The 14166-nt window shown below is 49.6% G+C and overlaps 1 protein-coding gene and 1 pseudogene across 8 annotated transcripts in view; one reads left to right on the plus strand and one right to left on the minus strand.

Moving 5' to 3' along the window:
* Positions 1-14166, minus strand: part of EFCAB6 (EF-hand calcium binding domain 6) — a 173582-nt gene that overhangs the window by 93740 nt on the left and 65676 nt on the right. For all 8 annotated transcript variants that reach the window (XM_016135757.2, XM_036237626.1, XM_036237627.1 and 5 more), the window contains one exon: positions 1482-1592. In XM_016135757.2, the coding sequence (XP_015991243.2) occupies positions 1482-1592 (111 nt within the window). The remainder of the gene's footprint in view (positions 1-1481; positions 1593-14166) is intronic.
* Positions 9663-9781, plus strand: LOC118614745 (annotated as a pseudogene).

A 14166-nucleotide genomic window follows, 5' to 3' on the forward strand; every position in this document is an offset into this window, starting at 1 on the left:
TCATTGCGTGCGTGCTCTTGAAGGCCTACGGTCACCCATGCTGGAGGTCAAGGCCAAGTTCACTATGGCCGCTATCAGAAAGGGGCTGCAGGATCTCCTAATAAAATACTCCCCCTCTCGGTGTCGATTAGACATCGACACCTCCCCCTAAATAAAGAATGAGAGTGAATCAGCTCCCCTGCTGAACAATTCCCAAATTTGTGGGGTGGATTTTACCGCTGTCTATGTACAGACATCTTAGCTTCTCCAGATTATGTAGAGACATATAAACACACACACACACACACACACGCGCGCGCGTGCCTACCACTACTTTTAAGAAGCATATAAAGCAGGCGAACTCCCGAGTGTGTGTTCCTCTTGTGACCCGTGGAAACCTGCTTTCCTAAAGCCCGCTGGCCCGGCACAAACGGAAGCTCTCTGCAGTGGTCCTCACCCATCGCTGCACCACTGACTTCGGGCCAGGCGGTGCTTCGTTGTGTGCATGGGGGGTGGGGTGTTTCGCAGCTTCCCTGGCCTCTGCCCCCTATCGGTAGCATGCCCACCCCAGGCGTGACAACCCAAAATGTCTGGTGACTTTGCTAAGTGTCCCCAAGATTGCTCCTAGCCGAGAAGCACTGTTTTAAAGTAAACTCACGCTTTCACTCTGACAGTCCTGGACAACGTGCTAGCGGACGAGAACACCACTGAGAAACGGACCCGCAGAGGCCCGCCCCGGGACGTGGAGGCCGGCGGGAGGCGGCTGAACACCGGGCAGCCCACCCAGCACTCACGCCTGCCCGAGTCAGGGGCCGGGTCCCGCGAAACGGGCACGAACTCTGTGGTACCTTTTTCTTTGCAACAGAGCACGATGCCTTCCATGAACGTGCAGGGATTATAAAGCCATTTTTACCCCCCCTTTTAAGATTTATATGGGGCAATTGATACAGGATGCACATCAGCATAAATAAAATACTTCTCAGAGCGAAAGCCTAAATTCTAACATGTCATCTTATTAAGTACTATTTCACACTCGGGGGCTCCCAGCACAGTTTACGCAATCACGTAAATCTGAGGTTACAATAGACGTTGTAGAAGGAAAACAGAAATAATGGCTCTCGAATAACACCTGACAAACACGCGCTCACACACGACTTCACAGGAGCCCGTGCCAGGCTGGGAGAGGAACGTGGCCGGGCAGGGTCCGGGCGTCGCCGGGGAAGCTGGGCTCCGGTCCCGCCTCTGCCGCGCACGGACGGGCTAGAGCGCGCCCCTCGGAGCCTTATTTTTTCATCTCGAACTTGGAATAACAATTATCCCTACCTTATAGTTTCAGGCAATTCTAAATAAGAAAAATATATGGAAAATAACATAAAACTGTACATCGCTCTGTGAAAGTTTATAATTATTCAAGACTGGCTAATTTGTCATCCGAAAATTAAGGATTCAGATATTTACACACTATGATACGTGTGACAAGTTTCGTTCTCTTTTTTACGTACCTATTTTTTTTGCTCAGGGGAATTGTACGGTTAACTTCCAACCACTTAGGCTCGTACAGCAATTTTAGAAACTGCTTCCAATTGACTTTCTTGGTGGTCTTCAGTCCAAATCTGGATTTAAAAAAAAAAAATTATTTTAAACATAATTTCTTTAACGTTGCCTGGATGACATGCTCAATACTGACTTGACGATGGCGGCGATGAATCGACATAGGTTCAAAGCTAAGGCAAACAAAACCGCTTCGTACAATGGTACCGCAAGCCGATTTTTGAAAAGTGAGGAAAACGCAGATTATGCATCTCCATGTCTCTATCTCCTGTCGTCAGGAGCCCACACGGAAGGAAGGGACGAAGGGGTTTGATTAACGTTCTCATGTCCATGAAATGATTCTTTCAAATTCATCGCAGCGTAGGCAGAATAAAAGCCCTCGGGGTGTCCACATCCTAATCCTTGGGACCTGTGACTATGCGACCTCGTGTGGCAAAAAGGACCCTGCAGCTGTGATTAAGGGTGTGGGCCCTGAGACCTGGACCCCGGGTTGTCCGGGTGGGCCCAATCTAATCACAGAAATTCTTAAAATAGGACAATTTCTCCAGCTGCAGCCAGTGAAAGACAAGCTGACGGAAGAAGGGCCGAAGTGCGTGACGCTGGCTGCCGTGGAAATGCAGGAAGGGGCCACGAGCCAGCGCAGGCAGAAACGCGGCCGCCTCTGGGAGCTGCAAGAGGCGAGGCACGGATTTTCCGCCGGAGCCTCTGGAAGGGACGCACCCCTGCCGACCCCTTGGCTTTGGCCCAGTGAGACCCCTGCCGGGCTTGTAACCTACGGAACTTTAGGAGGAAGCATTCGTGTCATTTTAAGCCACTAGGCTTGTGGCAGTTGTCATGACAGCAATCAAAAAATAGTGCAGATTTAAAATCTTAGCAAGAATAAGTAATTGGAAAATTATTCACAAACCAAATTGCCAAAGCTAATTTTGTCCCATGACTCAGGGCCCGATAACTTTGAAATTACAAGGTGCCAGTGGGAGCAAGCTGGTGTGAGCATCGGCTGGGATTCCGGGGGACCGGGGTGCAATTCTGTGCTCCTTCACGCCTCACCCATGTGACCTCAGACACATGGCTTACTATTTTGATTGTTTTCTCATCCATAAAATGGGAATAATGAGATCGACTGGGAGGGTTGCTATAAGGATTAGAGCTAATAGATTTTTTTGAAAAAGAAAAGAAACAAAAACCAAAAAACGCTTCTGCAGTACCGACCGCCAGCAAGCATTGAATCACGTCCCCCTCCCTCCTGTCCTGCGTTCCTTACACCGAGCATCGTCCCTGCTTCCATAATAGGGCTGCGAAAGGAGTTCGGGTGGAGATCCTTAAACAGCAGACACGAGAGGCCAAAGTGGGCACGAGACAGACTGCCCTGTTTTGACCGTTAAAAACCGGCGGGTAAGGGAGAACTGGCTCCGTGTGGTTCAGAGGCGGGCCATGTGAGCGAGAGCGTGCGTGCGTGTGCGCACTCACGAACACTCAGGGTCATCTCCGCGTCTGGCCAAGGAGGAACGAATAGGCCTTACCAGAGAAGGTTTTCCTTCTCTGTTCCCGGACTCCCAGGAGCTGAGGAAGGAACAAGCAATCAGCTGAGATGGAGATGCTCTCGCCCGCAGCCAGGAACGATGGACACGCAGTGGGAATGTGGAGCCCAAACACCCCATGACCCCGGGTAGGCCCAGAGACGCGGTCCCCAGCTCACGGCAGCGCCGGACAGACAGGAACGTTCGCGACTCCCCTTCCTCCCTTCCTCCACGCACTCCAGCTCCTGGCGGAGTCGGAAACTGAGTTTGCGAAGCGAAAAGGGGAAGCGAATGGCAAAGTGGCGAAAGGAAGCGGTGGCCGTCTGTGCCCCCTGCATCCTTGCCTGCGACAGGTTCCCACCCAGCCTGCTCTTTTTGACATGCGAATGTGATCAGATTACTCTCTTGCTTGAAATCTGGCCTCGGCTCCCCATCGCTCTCAGGATAAAAACTGGCACGTCTGTCACGCACGGCCGGCGCGCTCTGGCCCCACTCCCGTCTCTGGCCCGCCTCGTCCCGCGTCACGCTGCCCTTGCGCTCTGAGCTCCGGCCACACTGGCTCTCTCTCGTCCTCGCTCCTTCACACTACTGCTCCCTTTGCCAGCTGCCACGTCCCCACCACTACCTACTTCCCAGACTTTATGTAGCTAATTCTACTCCTCCCTCAGGTCTCGATTTAATCTTGACTTTCTCAGGGAAGCCTTCCCTGACTTCCACGGCCAGGGCCGTTTGTCCTAGCCTGGCTCACAGCACTATGTCTCATTCCCTTATTCCATTTATCACTAAGTAATAATATTATTAGCAGTTAACAGTTGTATAGCACTTTGATTATAATTATGATTACAGCAGCTAATGCTTGATAGATGGTAATTACTTCTACTTCTGCTGTTAGCACCATGTATGTGGTCGAGAGAGATTGATCGATTAATTGATTTTGTTAGGCGTACGAGGCGACATCTAATAAATAGACTGTGGCAGTGGTTTGATGCAGTTATTCACATACAAAACCAATTTTCATCTTTCATACTCTGTCATTCTTCCCCAAACTTTGCCTACTATTTTGACATAATTTGTTAAAGTTATATATTTTCACCTTAAATTTCAGTTAGAAATTAATTTTCTACAATGGAAACACTGTGACTACTATTAAAAACAGAATCAGCTTCAATATATTATGTTTAGGAAATTGCCTTGCTCTTTGGGCAATATATCAAATTAGATCTTCACTCCATACCATATGCTAAAATAAATTCAAAATAGATTAAAAAGTTAAATGTGAAGACTAGACCCATTAAAAAACACAGAAGAAAATCTAGGTAAATACTCATATGATATTTGAATAATAGATTTTTAAGCAAGATTTAAGAGAAGCAATCACAACCTTATCTGTTTACATTAAATTACAAGATTTGTGTATACCAGAAATATTAAAACAAAGTTACAAAGTTGTCTATCATATATATGCATGATAAATTGTTAATATTCTTAAAACACAAAATGTTGATACAATTAAATATGAAACTCCTGACACCTGACTTCTGCTTCCGTTAACGGTGCAGTGGGACCCTCCTGGGCCGACCCTCCTGCAGATGGTCCGACCCCAGGAAACTCTGGGCGCCAGACCCGGAAGCACTACAGAGCGAGCAGGAGCGGCGCAGGCCGTGGGGAGTCCGGGCTGAGAGGGGCGACGCCGTCGGCCTGGGGCCCGACGCCGTCAGCCTGGGGCCCGGCACCGGGAAGGGGGGCAAAGGCACCAGTTCCAAACAAGGAGCCTTCACGGCCGGGGCGACTAAAAGATCAAACCCAGAGAAACCACGACCCCTGGTTTGAAAGAGGAAATCCTAGACGAGAAAGAGCCAGAGAGAGACCCCCAAATTCTGTCCCACCACATTCCTGAGTCTCACAGGGTCAGAACCTACTCACGACAGCTTAGCTGAACACAAAAGATCTGAACTCGGACCAGAGCTGCCACATAAGAAACAGGGTATGCAGTTTGAGTCCAACCAAGGTAACTGCCTTCTAAAGCAAAAGAAGCAACATTCATTGAAAAATAATGACAGAATTTAGAATCTCCACAAGTTAACACTCAAAACGTCAAGGTCAGAATCTGAAATTACCAGACATATGCAAAACCAGGAAAATGGAACATTGTAGAACCATCCGACACGAAGAACACAGAATATACATAAATTTACAAAGTGAATAGAGCCTCAAAGACATAATACCAGTCTGACATACGTGTAGTTCAAGTCACAGCAGTAGAGGAAAAAGTGGGGCAGAAAAAAAATAGCTGAAGAAACAAAGGCCAAAATTTCCCCCAAATTAATCAAACATATACATTTACAGATGTAAGATGCTGAACGGACCACCAAGCGGGGCCTGCGCGAGAAGGGCCGTGGCGGCGCACGGCGCAATCACGAAGCCGAAGGCCAGAGTCAAAGGCTACATCTTGACCGCAACAAGGAAAAAAGTACTCATTACCTCCAGGAGGGTGACAATTGAACAGATGGCTTCTCATCCAGAACGATGGCACCCCAAAGGAGTGGAACGACGGAACGAAGGGCTGAAAGGAAGAACGAAGTTACCCAAACATGTTTTATCTACGAAAACATCACTCAAAAATGAAGGAGCAAGAACGACATTTCTAAATTAAAGACAGCTAAAGGCGTGCATCTTCAGCGCACCCACACCTCGACAGAGAAAGGCCTCCAGGCGAAGGGAAAGGAGAGCAGAGAGAGACCTCAGCCCCTCAGAAAAGGATGGAGACAGCATCGAAAATTGTAAATATCTGAAAAATACAAAAGGCTATTTTTTTTTGCTTTTTTTCTACTTAATCTCTTTATAGATTACTTAAAGTAAAAATAACATAGTCACGTGGAGTTTATAACATAGGTAGATACAATGCTGCACTATAAAGGACGTGGCGGACAGTGTAAAAGTCCTGTATGCTTACATAGGTTCTGCATTTTACGGGAAGCAGGACAGTGTTAACTGCATGTAGACCGGGAACAGTTACGGATATACATAATAATCCCCAGAACGACCATTAAAGATTAAGCAAAGAAGTATAGCTAAAAAGACTATGAGAAAGTGTAAGTGCAATTCTAAAAGAATATTCAAATAATCTAAAAAGATGGCTGGAGAAAACAAAGGAACAAAGGAAAACCATACATAGGAAAAATGGGAGACCCAAACCCAGAAATATCTATAATTACTTAAAATATTAATGGACTAAAGCACTTTAATTAAAAGGTAGAGATTATCAGAATGGGTTTCTTTTAAAAAGCAGGATCTAAATTCGTGCTGTCATAAAAAAGACATATTTAATTTAAAGGCACAGATAGGTTGAAAGTAAAAGGACCCTACGCCATATGATCAAGGCCAACATCAACAGCGACAAATCATACCGAGCTAACTATGTAGCTACAGTGATCAAGACGGTGTGGTACTGGTCTCAGAAGAGACCTACAGCTTACTGGAAGAGACTACAGTCCAGAAAGAAATACACTCACACTATGGTCAACTGATTTTTGACAATGATGCAAATTAAGTCATTGAGGGAATGACAACCTTTTCAACAAATGGCGCTGGAACAACTGGACATCTCCACAGAAACAGCATGAACCCTGACGCTTACTTCACACCACAGACAGCAATTAACTAGAAATGGACCTAAATGTAAGAGCTAAGCTTATTAAACTGCTAGAAGAAAATACAGGATAAAATTCTTATGCTACTGGGTTAAGCGAAGGTTTCTGTAAACGCAGCACCCACCCCCGCCCCCCTCCTCCGTCCCCATCTACAAATGCACAAGTTGCCTTTACCTGGTGCGGTTGGCCTGGGTGGTCTTCCTGTCACGAGGAGCACGTGATCAGGTGCTCTAGGTCTGCCTGGCACAGCAGCCTGGGAAGGTGCTAGCCTGGCCCAAGTACACGGTGTCGGGGCTCAGGAAGTTCTGCGCAGGTATCGAAGGGAAAAAGAGCCCGGGGCTTCTCAAGCCGAGGCTCTGCTGCCCACCTCCGAGCTGGGCCCGCTTCCGGACGAGCGACCCCAGCCCGCCTCCCTCCTCACCAGCCGGAAGTGCTCACGCGCTCCTCTGCTCCCACCGCCACTTGTCATCTCACAGCTTGCCGTGGTGTGGGCGGAATGGAGGCAGGTGGAGGCGACGGACGTGGCCTTAAGCGGGCTCCGCAGTGGGCCGAGCGGGATTACCACCTCCTCCTGCAGCCAACGCCTCCAAGCTCGAAGTGTATGACGGGAAGGAACACTCTTAGTTACCGCAGAACCCCCGTGTTGGCTCTCTGACCCACGGAGCAAGGCCCTGACGGCGGCAAGGGCCAAGCAGCAGACCCGACCCTTCACCAAGGGGTAAACCAAAAGTGACACCGCTTCCCTGGGGCGAACGCAGAGACTGGCGCCATCGCCAAACAGCAAAACGATGAGGGGACGGGGAAGGGGCCGACTTGCCCACACTCCCACTGAGATCGCCTGCCTGCCAGTGCCAGAGCTGCTGGGGCGTTTCAAAACGGTCGCGGAGGCCGATCGCCCGTGCAAACCGACACGGCCCCCGGCGGGGTCTGCAGCCACAGACAGAGCAAAGGCTACGCTTCCGATCCTATCGGCAAAGTCTCTCTCTCGTGGCAGGGAGGTCGGCGCGCCTTCACGGTCTCATCTCCCGGCCACGCCGACTCACCTGCTTCCTCCACAGCAAAATGTGCGGGAGCTGTGCTGGGCGATGACCGAAAGTACATCCCGGGGCACTGCCGTTTCGCCACATGGAACTGGAGCTTGTGCTTTCTGTTTGCACAGCTTCTGCCGGGCGACAGAGGGGAAGACCCACAGCAGGAGGAGGCGTTCCAGGGAGAAGTTCCGCTCGCGTGACGGAGCGCAGTCTGGGGAGCGCGCAAGTCACAGCACGTCGAGATGGCGTTTATTCCACCCTCTCGACTCCCCTTGAAACCTCGTTCTTCATATCTAAACGCGGCTAGTCGACACCGAACGGCACAGCATGTCAGTAATAAAGGTCAAGTTAGCTGTTCAATGAACGTCTGCGATTACATTAAAATCTACGTATACGGGAAATAGCTTTTAAAGTCTCTAAAATATTATTTGGATTGAGATTTTATGCCTCACTACCAAGCCGTTAGTGTTTTTAACTTAGGCCCTAGCCCTTGTGCATTTAAAAAACTAACGAAAAGACGTCTGTGTTTTTCTGCACTTACTGCCTTCTTGATTCTTTCCTGTATTTTTGCCATTAAGAAAGCACGTGTTTTTAATTTTATTTCTTAAATTAAAACGTGGTGAAACGGACTTTTTCTTTCGGCGTACAGTTTTGTGAGTTTTCACACACGCACGAGCCTGCCTCGTTTTACCGTGCTTCGCAGACATTGCATTGCGACAGGTCGGAAGCAAAAAGATTCCGACTCAATTTATCGCGCTGCTCGCTGTGCTGCAGAGGTCTGTCAGGAACCAAACCCGCGGCGTCACCAAGGCTGCCGGCGTGGACCCGCGGAACCAGCACGCCCGGGGCACAGAAGAGCCCTGCCACCCCTCGCGCTCCCCGTGTGCCCCCCAGACTGGCGCCCCCGCCCCCAGCGCTGGTCCTGGACGCCAGCGATCTTGTCTCCATTCCTGCTGCTTTGCCGTCTCCAGAAGGTCATGGGCACAGGACCCTGCGACAGCGACCTCCGACCTCCGAGACGGGCCTCCTCCTCTCAGGAGTGCCTCCGAGACTCGCTGGTGCTGGACGTGGCGGCTGTTTGCTCGCTTTTATTACCGGGAGACGGGAGACGCTCCATCGTCTGGGTGTGCCGGTTCGTTCACGCGATTGCACCTGAGGCGCACTGCGTCGGCCCCGGTCCGGGCAATTATGAATGGAGCTGCTCCTGACATGCGTATTGAGTGGACGCTTAAATCATTTTTCAGATACAAAAGTCAAACAGAATTTGTCAATGTAATCAGGAACTCATTCTGGTAAGCTAGCAAAGATGCTAAACCTAAGGTTAGAAGATGAATTACGGTTTCTCGCGATGCCGTGGATGCAAAGGTCGAGGGGAGGTCAGGGAGCTGGCTCCTAGCAAAACCAGGTGTCCCGACTGCCCACTTCCTAGGAGGGGGGCTGAGAGGAGAGCGAAGAGGAACATCAGTGCTGCCCCCGGGGCCAGGGCGCCCCGGGGCCACTCGCTGCTGACACTGGTCCCGCCTCGGAGCCATTTTTCTCAGGCCAATGCTTTCATGGTAGAACCCAGCAGATTCTCTCGTAGGAAATGACATAATGAGCGGTAAATCCTCAGCAGTCAAAGTCTAAACTCAAGAAACAGGTGAGAAACTAACCGTGACAGCGCGGGGAGCGCGACGCGCTCTACGGCCTGACGGGGTAACGGGCGGCCCGAGGGGCCGCGGCACGCAGGGCCCCGCACGGCGGCGTCCGGGCGCAGGGCAGAGCCAGGCCGACCGAGCAGGAGGGCGGCCCGAGGGGCCGCGGCACGCAAGGCCCCGCACGGCGGCGGCCGGGCGCAGGGCAGAGCCAGGCCGACCGAGCAGGAGGGGGCACACGTCATGCCAAACGAGGATGATTTAAAATACGACAAGGCAGACGTTAAAAACAGTGGGGTCCACGGCCAGGCCACCCTGAACACGCCCGATTCCGTCTGACCTCCAAAGCTAAGCAGGGTGGGGCCTGGTTAGTACTTGGATGGGAGACCACCTAGGAAGACCAGGTGCTGCAGGTGTAAAATAAATAAATAAAAAATAAAAGATTGTAAGCTGGCAAGGTCCTTGCAATCTGCGAGGTCAACCAAGGGTTGCCTCGCTTAAAAAACAAACAACAAAAGAACAATGGGGAAAGAAAGGATTATTTAACCAGTGGGGGTGGTAAAATAGATTACTTATTTGGAACAAAATATTTTAATTCGGATAGCCACCTCACGTCAGGATGGATTATAAAGTGCTTTGTTTTCAAAGAAAATACGGAGAGGCGAGCAGAGTGGAAAAGGTTTTTTCGAGCCCGGGTGAGAATGATAAATGTATAGATTTTTAGGCGACAGAGAACATTCCAAAAGAAGGTGATTAATGCAATTGATTATATTAAAGAGTAAACTGAGAAACGCGGAGGCGTCACGTGACCGACACGGACGCAGCAGCCGAGAGGAACAAACCAGCCGCGCGGCCGATGGCGGAAACGGTTCTGGCAAGAATTACCGAGGTATTAAACGATTTAACAAAACGGCGGTAAAACGGACGTAAACGACGCTGGAAGGAATGCGGAACCGGGGCAGCCACACCGCGTCGGTGGCGGAAGAAGCCACGACTGTCTTTTGAGAGAACGATTTGACAGTCGCTACGAAAGTTCGCACGGGCCCTCACATCTGGCCTTGAGCCCAACTTTTAGAAATACCTTCTGAGGAAAGAAAGTGCCTGCCGAAGGGCGGCGTGACTCCGGACCCGGCCTCTAACAGCGACAACGCGCCGCCCGCTGCGAAGTCCATGTGCAGCCCCCCACCCCCGCCAGCACACCCTCCGGGCTGGTCCTGCAGGCTGTGGCTCATGTCTGCTCCCTGGCTCTCCCCCTGACACCTCAGGTCTCTGTTCGAACCTCCCTTTTTCAGAGGGGCCTTTCCAGGCCATTCTGGACTAGTCTGAGCCCCTCCCCGTCATCCTGCATTACAGTCCCCGCTGAGTCTCCGCTGCCCTCCTCACACTGCACACGACCTCTCATCACCCATGTGCCCGTCATCGGTCTCCTCCCAGCAGGCCGAGCTCCTTGAGGGCAGGGAAGGTGTCCTTCTTGTCCCCCAGTGAGCCCCTAGCGTCTAGCACAGGCCTGGCATAGCATAAGAGCTCAAGAATCACTCGTTACCTGACTGACCGCACAAATGAATGAACCAATAAACATATGCAAAACCCAATCAAACCCGCCCCTTTGGAAACGCGGTTTGCCTTCTCCAGCTGTCCTCGTGGGAAGCTCCTCCATACCTGTCAGAGGCTCCACCTGGTTCTGTTTCCCACCTGGAGACGTTTCTGCCTTTCTAGCTGGCATTGAAATGTCAAGGTAAGATTTCCGACTACACAGTAGGTCACCCCCAACCTCCTGGTCTAGTCACATAGAAATACTCAAATATCTCTACAACTACTGGAATAAATATAACAAAATCACTTTAACCGTAGACCTGAAGTTGAAGCCAGGAAAGGGAAATGCACAGGGGCTAGAAGCGAGGAGGGGGCCACCTTCAGGGCAGCAGGAACGCGACCCATCCCCACACTGTCCCGGGGCCCCTCAGACCTGTGCAGCGCAGGATGCGCTAACGGCACCCTGGGGTTCAATGTGGGCTCTCGGGGGCTGGGGCTTTAACATCCTCCTGGGGTCAGGAGACCTGGGATTGTCCAAGGCTGGGAGTGCATGTGGCGCAGTCAAAGGAAGTTAGTGAACCAAAAGGGTTCCATAGGAAAATGATCAGAATACAGCCCAGGGAGACGAAGACGCGGGAAATATAAGGAGGGTGTAAGAGGCAAGGGAAGTGGACTGAGAAGGCCCAACACAGCTCGAATCAGAGTTTCAGAAGACCAGCGGGAATGGGGTGGAGCCAGCATTCGAGGAGCAATAGCTCAGAATGTTCTGAAATCCATGAAAGACATCCACCCTCGGAGCGAGGCAGCGCGTGTCTGGGAAGGTTACATAAACAGACATCTATATCAAGACACACTGTAGAGAAACTGTAAGGCAACAGAAATAAAGAGAAATCTTAGAGGCAGCCGGAAAATTTCTTCTAAAATCACCTTCCATCGACTGTCGGCGATTAAGCAGCAGACGCTGAGCCTGCGAGCAGTGTCTTCAAGGCGCTAAGGAAAACTCACTCTCAAACACGGATTCTATTTCCTGCCAAATCTTCACTAAAGACCAGGTAGAAATAGACATTTTTGAAGACAAAGGACGAACTTGCACCCACCAGACCTCCCTCCGTAAAGGTCCACTGAAGAGTGTACTTCGGGGAAATTGAATTCAGAACAAAGGAGTGAGCCTTACTAAGCCGTGATGAGCAAACTGCCCGGGGCCATGGGGAAACCCAAACCAGCAGGGAGCGTATCAGAAAGAAGAAGAAGAATGACCAACTCAGGCCCTGTGGAAACAAGGCCGGATCGAAACACTAGGCCACGGTGATGCATAAGTGGTATGTGGAATGTGCTTGTTTTCTTCAGGATGATAGAAATATTAACTTTAGGCTTTATAAGCTTACGACACATGTTGAAATTTTAAGGGTAACCTCTGTAAAAAAAGAAATAAAATATTTAAGTCTTAAGATAGCAGAGGGGGAAAAAGTGATAAAGAAAACTCAGAACCAAATATGACAGAGAAAAAAAAAAAAGAGCTGAGCAAATCACAGAGGATACACAATAAAGGGGTATGAAAAAAATTCCAAACGCCCATCACAATAAATGGAAACGGACGAAAACTTCACTGTTAAAAAGGCGAAGATGTTCTTCTTGGGTTTTCTATCTAAAATACAGATATATGCTGTTTTACAAGAAACATACCCGGAACATGACAACCAAAGAGTGAAAGTCAAAGGTTGGGAAAAGATATATCTGACAAATACTAATGAAAAGAAAACCGTTACGGGTATTTTAACATCGGATAAGGGAGATCATAAAAGTCGGAGGGATAACAAGGTAAGGACATAATTACAGAGGGACCAGTTGGCCAGGACGACATGACAGCTGGTCCAGGTCTGTGCCAGGCGGTATGCCTAGTCTATAGCCCACGATGTTCGCACGTGGACGTGCACCTTGCTGGTGTCCCTCGTGCTCTGTTCCAGCAGGAGTTCTGGGCGATGCGGTCAGGGGCATGACTCAGAAAACCCCGGGTGCCTGGCTAGCACGGGTTATGATGACAGCATGGTCCTGGCCACCCTTAGTCTCCACGGCTCGTTCTGTGCACCTGTCGGCGTTCACAGCCGCTACCGCTCTGGTTAGCCGCCCCGGCGTGGGGCAATTCATTATTATTTCTGCATTCTTAGCACCTCCCGCAATGACTGGCAGAGAAAAAGCACCCGTTCGATGTACTTCCATTACACTTATAATTTGGAAGGCCATGAAGCCGATATGAAGGATGTCTGCAATTTGCTTTCCTATTTAAAAAGCACAATATAAAGCTGTAGGCGCGCTTGGATTACAACTACGTAAAAATTATACATGTATGTGGCTGCAAAGCGGAAGAGAATGTAGAAAAATGAAAACGGTAAATTTGTATATAAGATGGATGGTGACTTTTTGTTTTTGATTTTTCTTATTGCTATTAAATTATTACTTATACAATTTTGAAAATGAAATGAAAAGAAATGGCTATATAACTTTTAGTTAAGCAAGAAAGTAATTCCTAAAAATATTCACTGTGTACAGGCAGGAAAATGGAGCCGTTCTCTAACCATGGAAATATTCACTCGTAGGCCAAACTCTGCCTTTCGCCCCGGAGGCCGTGTGGCAGTAAGCAGGGACTCTCCGGGTCCCTAGGGTGCTGAGGGAAGAAAGGGAGGCAGTGGGAAGTGGGCCTCGCTGGTCTAGCTTCATACTGTTTTTAACTCTTGCTTCTCTCATGCCTCGTCTTTCTAGGTAAGATGAGAGTTTTGTAAGATGATCTTCCCATGAGCCTCAACCCTACTTCTCCTAAGAAAAGGTTCTCTTGAGTTACCTGCGCAGAAACCAGGGACGTTAAAGGTGGTGTTCCTCACCTAGAGTTTGGTCTACATGTACCATTTCCAACTGAAAACAAACAGGGGTCTCTGGAGAACTGGTTTACTCCGGGCCAGGGGCAAGAGGCGCACCAGAGAAGCCTGGTGCGCTGTGTCACACCGGGAAGCAAGACGGCCATCGGAGACTACGAGTCCCATCGAAGGACTCAGGAGCCCACTTGGAAAGGCGCCCACCGGCCAAAATGAGACAAGTTGCGTATCAACGAGAATAACCACTGGAATGAATTAAAACATGTCAAATAGGTTTATATTCATGAGTTCGTAATCACATTTCTTAAGAACAATCGCTCATTGTTCATTTTCGGAGGATGCTAGGAAACCAGCTCGCTATTGTGAAGAGCAGTAATGGTGACGGGAAAGAACAGAGGTAT

Source organism: Rousettus aegyptiacus, unplaced genomic scaffold (genome assembly GCF_014176215.1).
Source record: "Rousettus aegyptiacus isolate mRouAeg1 unplaced genomic scaffold, mRouAeg1.p scaffold_m13_p_2, whole genome shotgun sequence".
NCBI classification, from domain to species: Eukaryota; Metazoa; Chordata; class Mammalia; order Chiroptera; family Pteropodidae; genus Rousettus; species Rousettus aegyptiacus.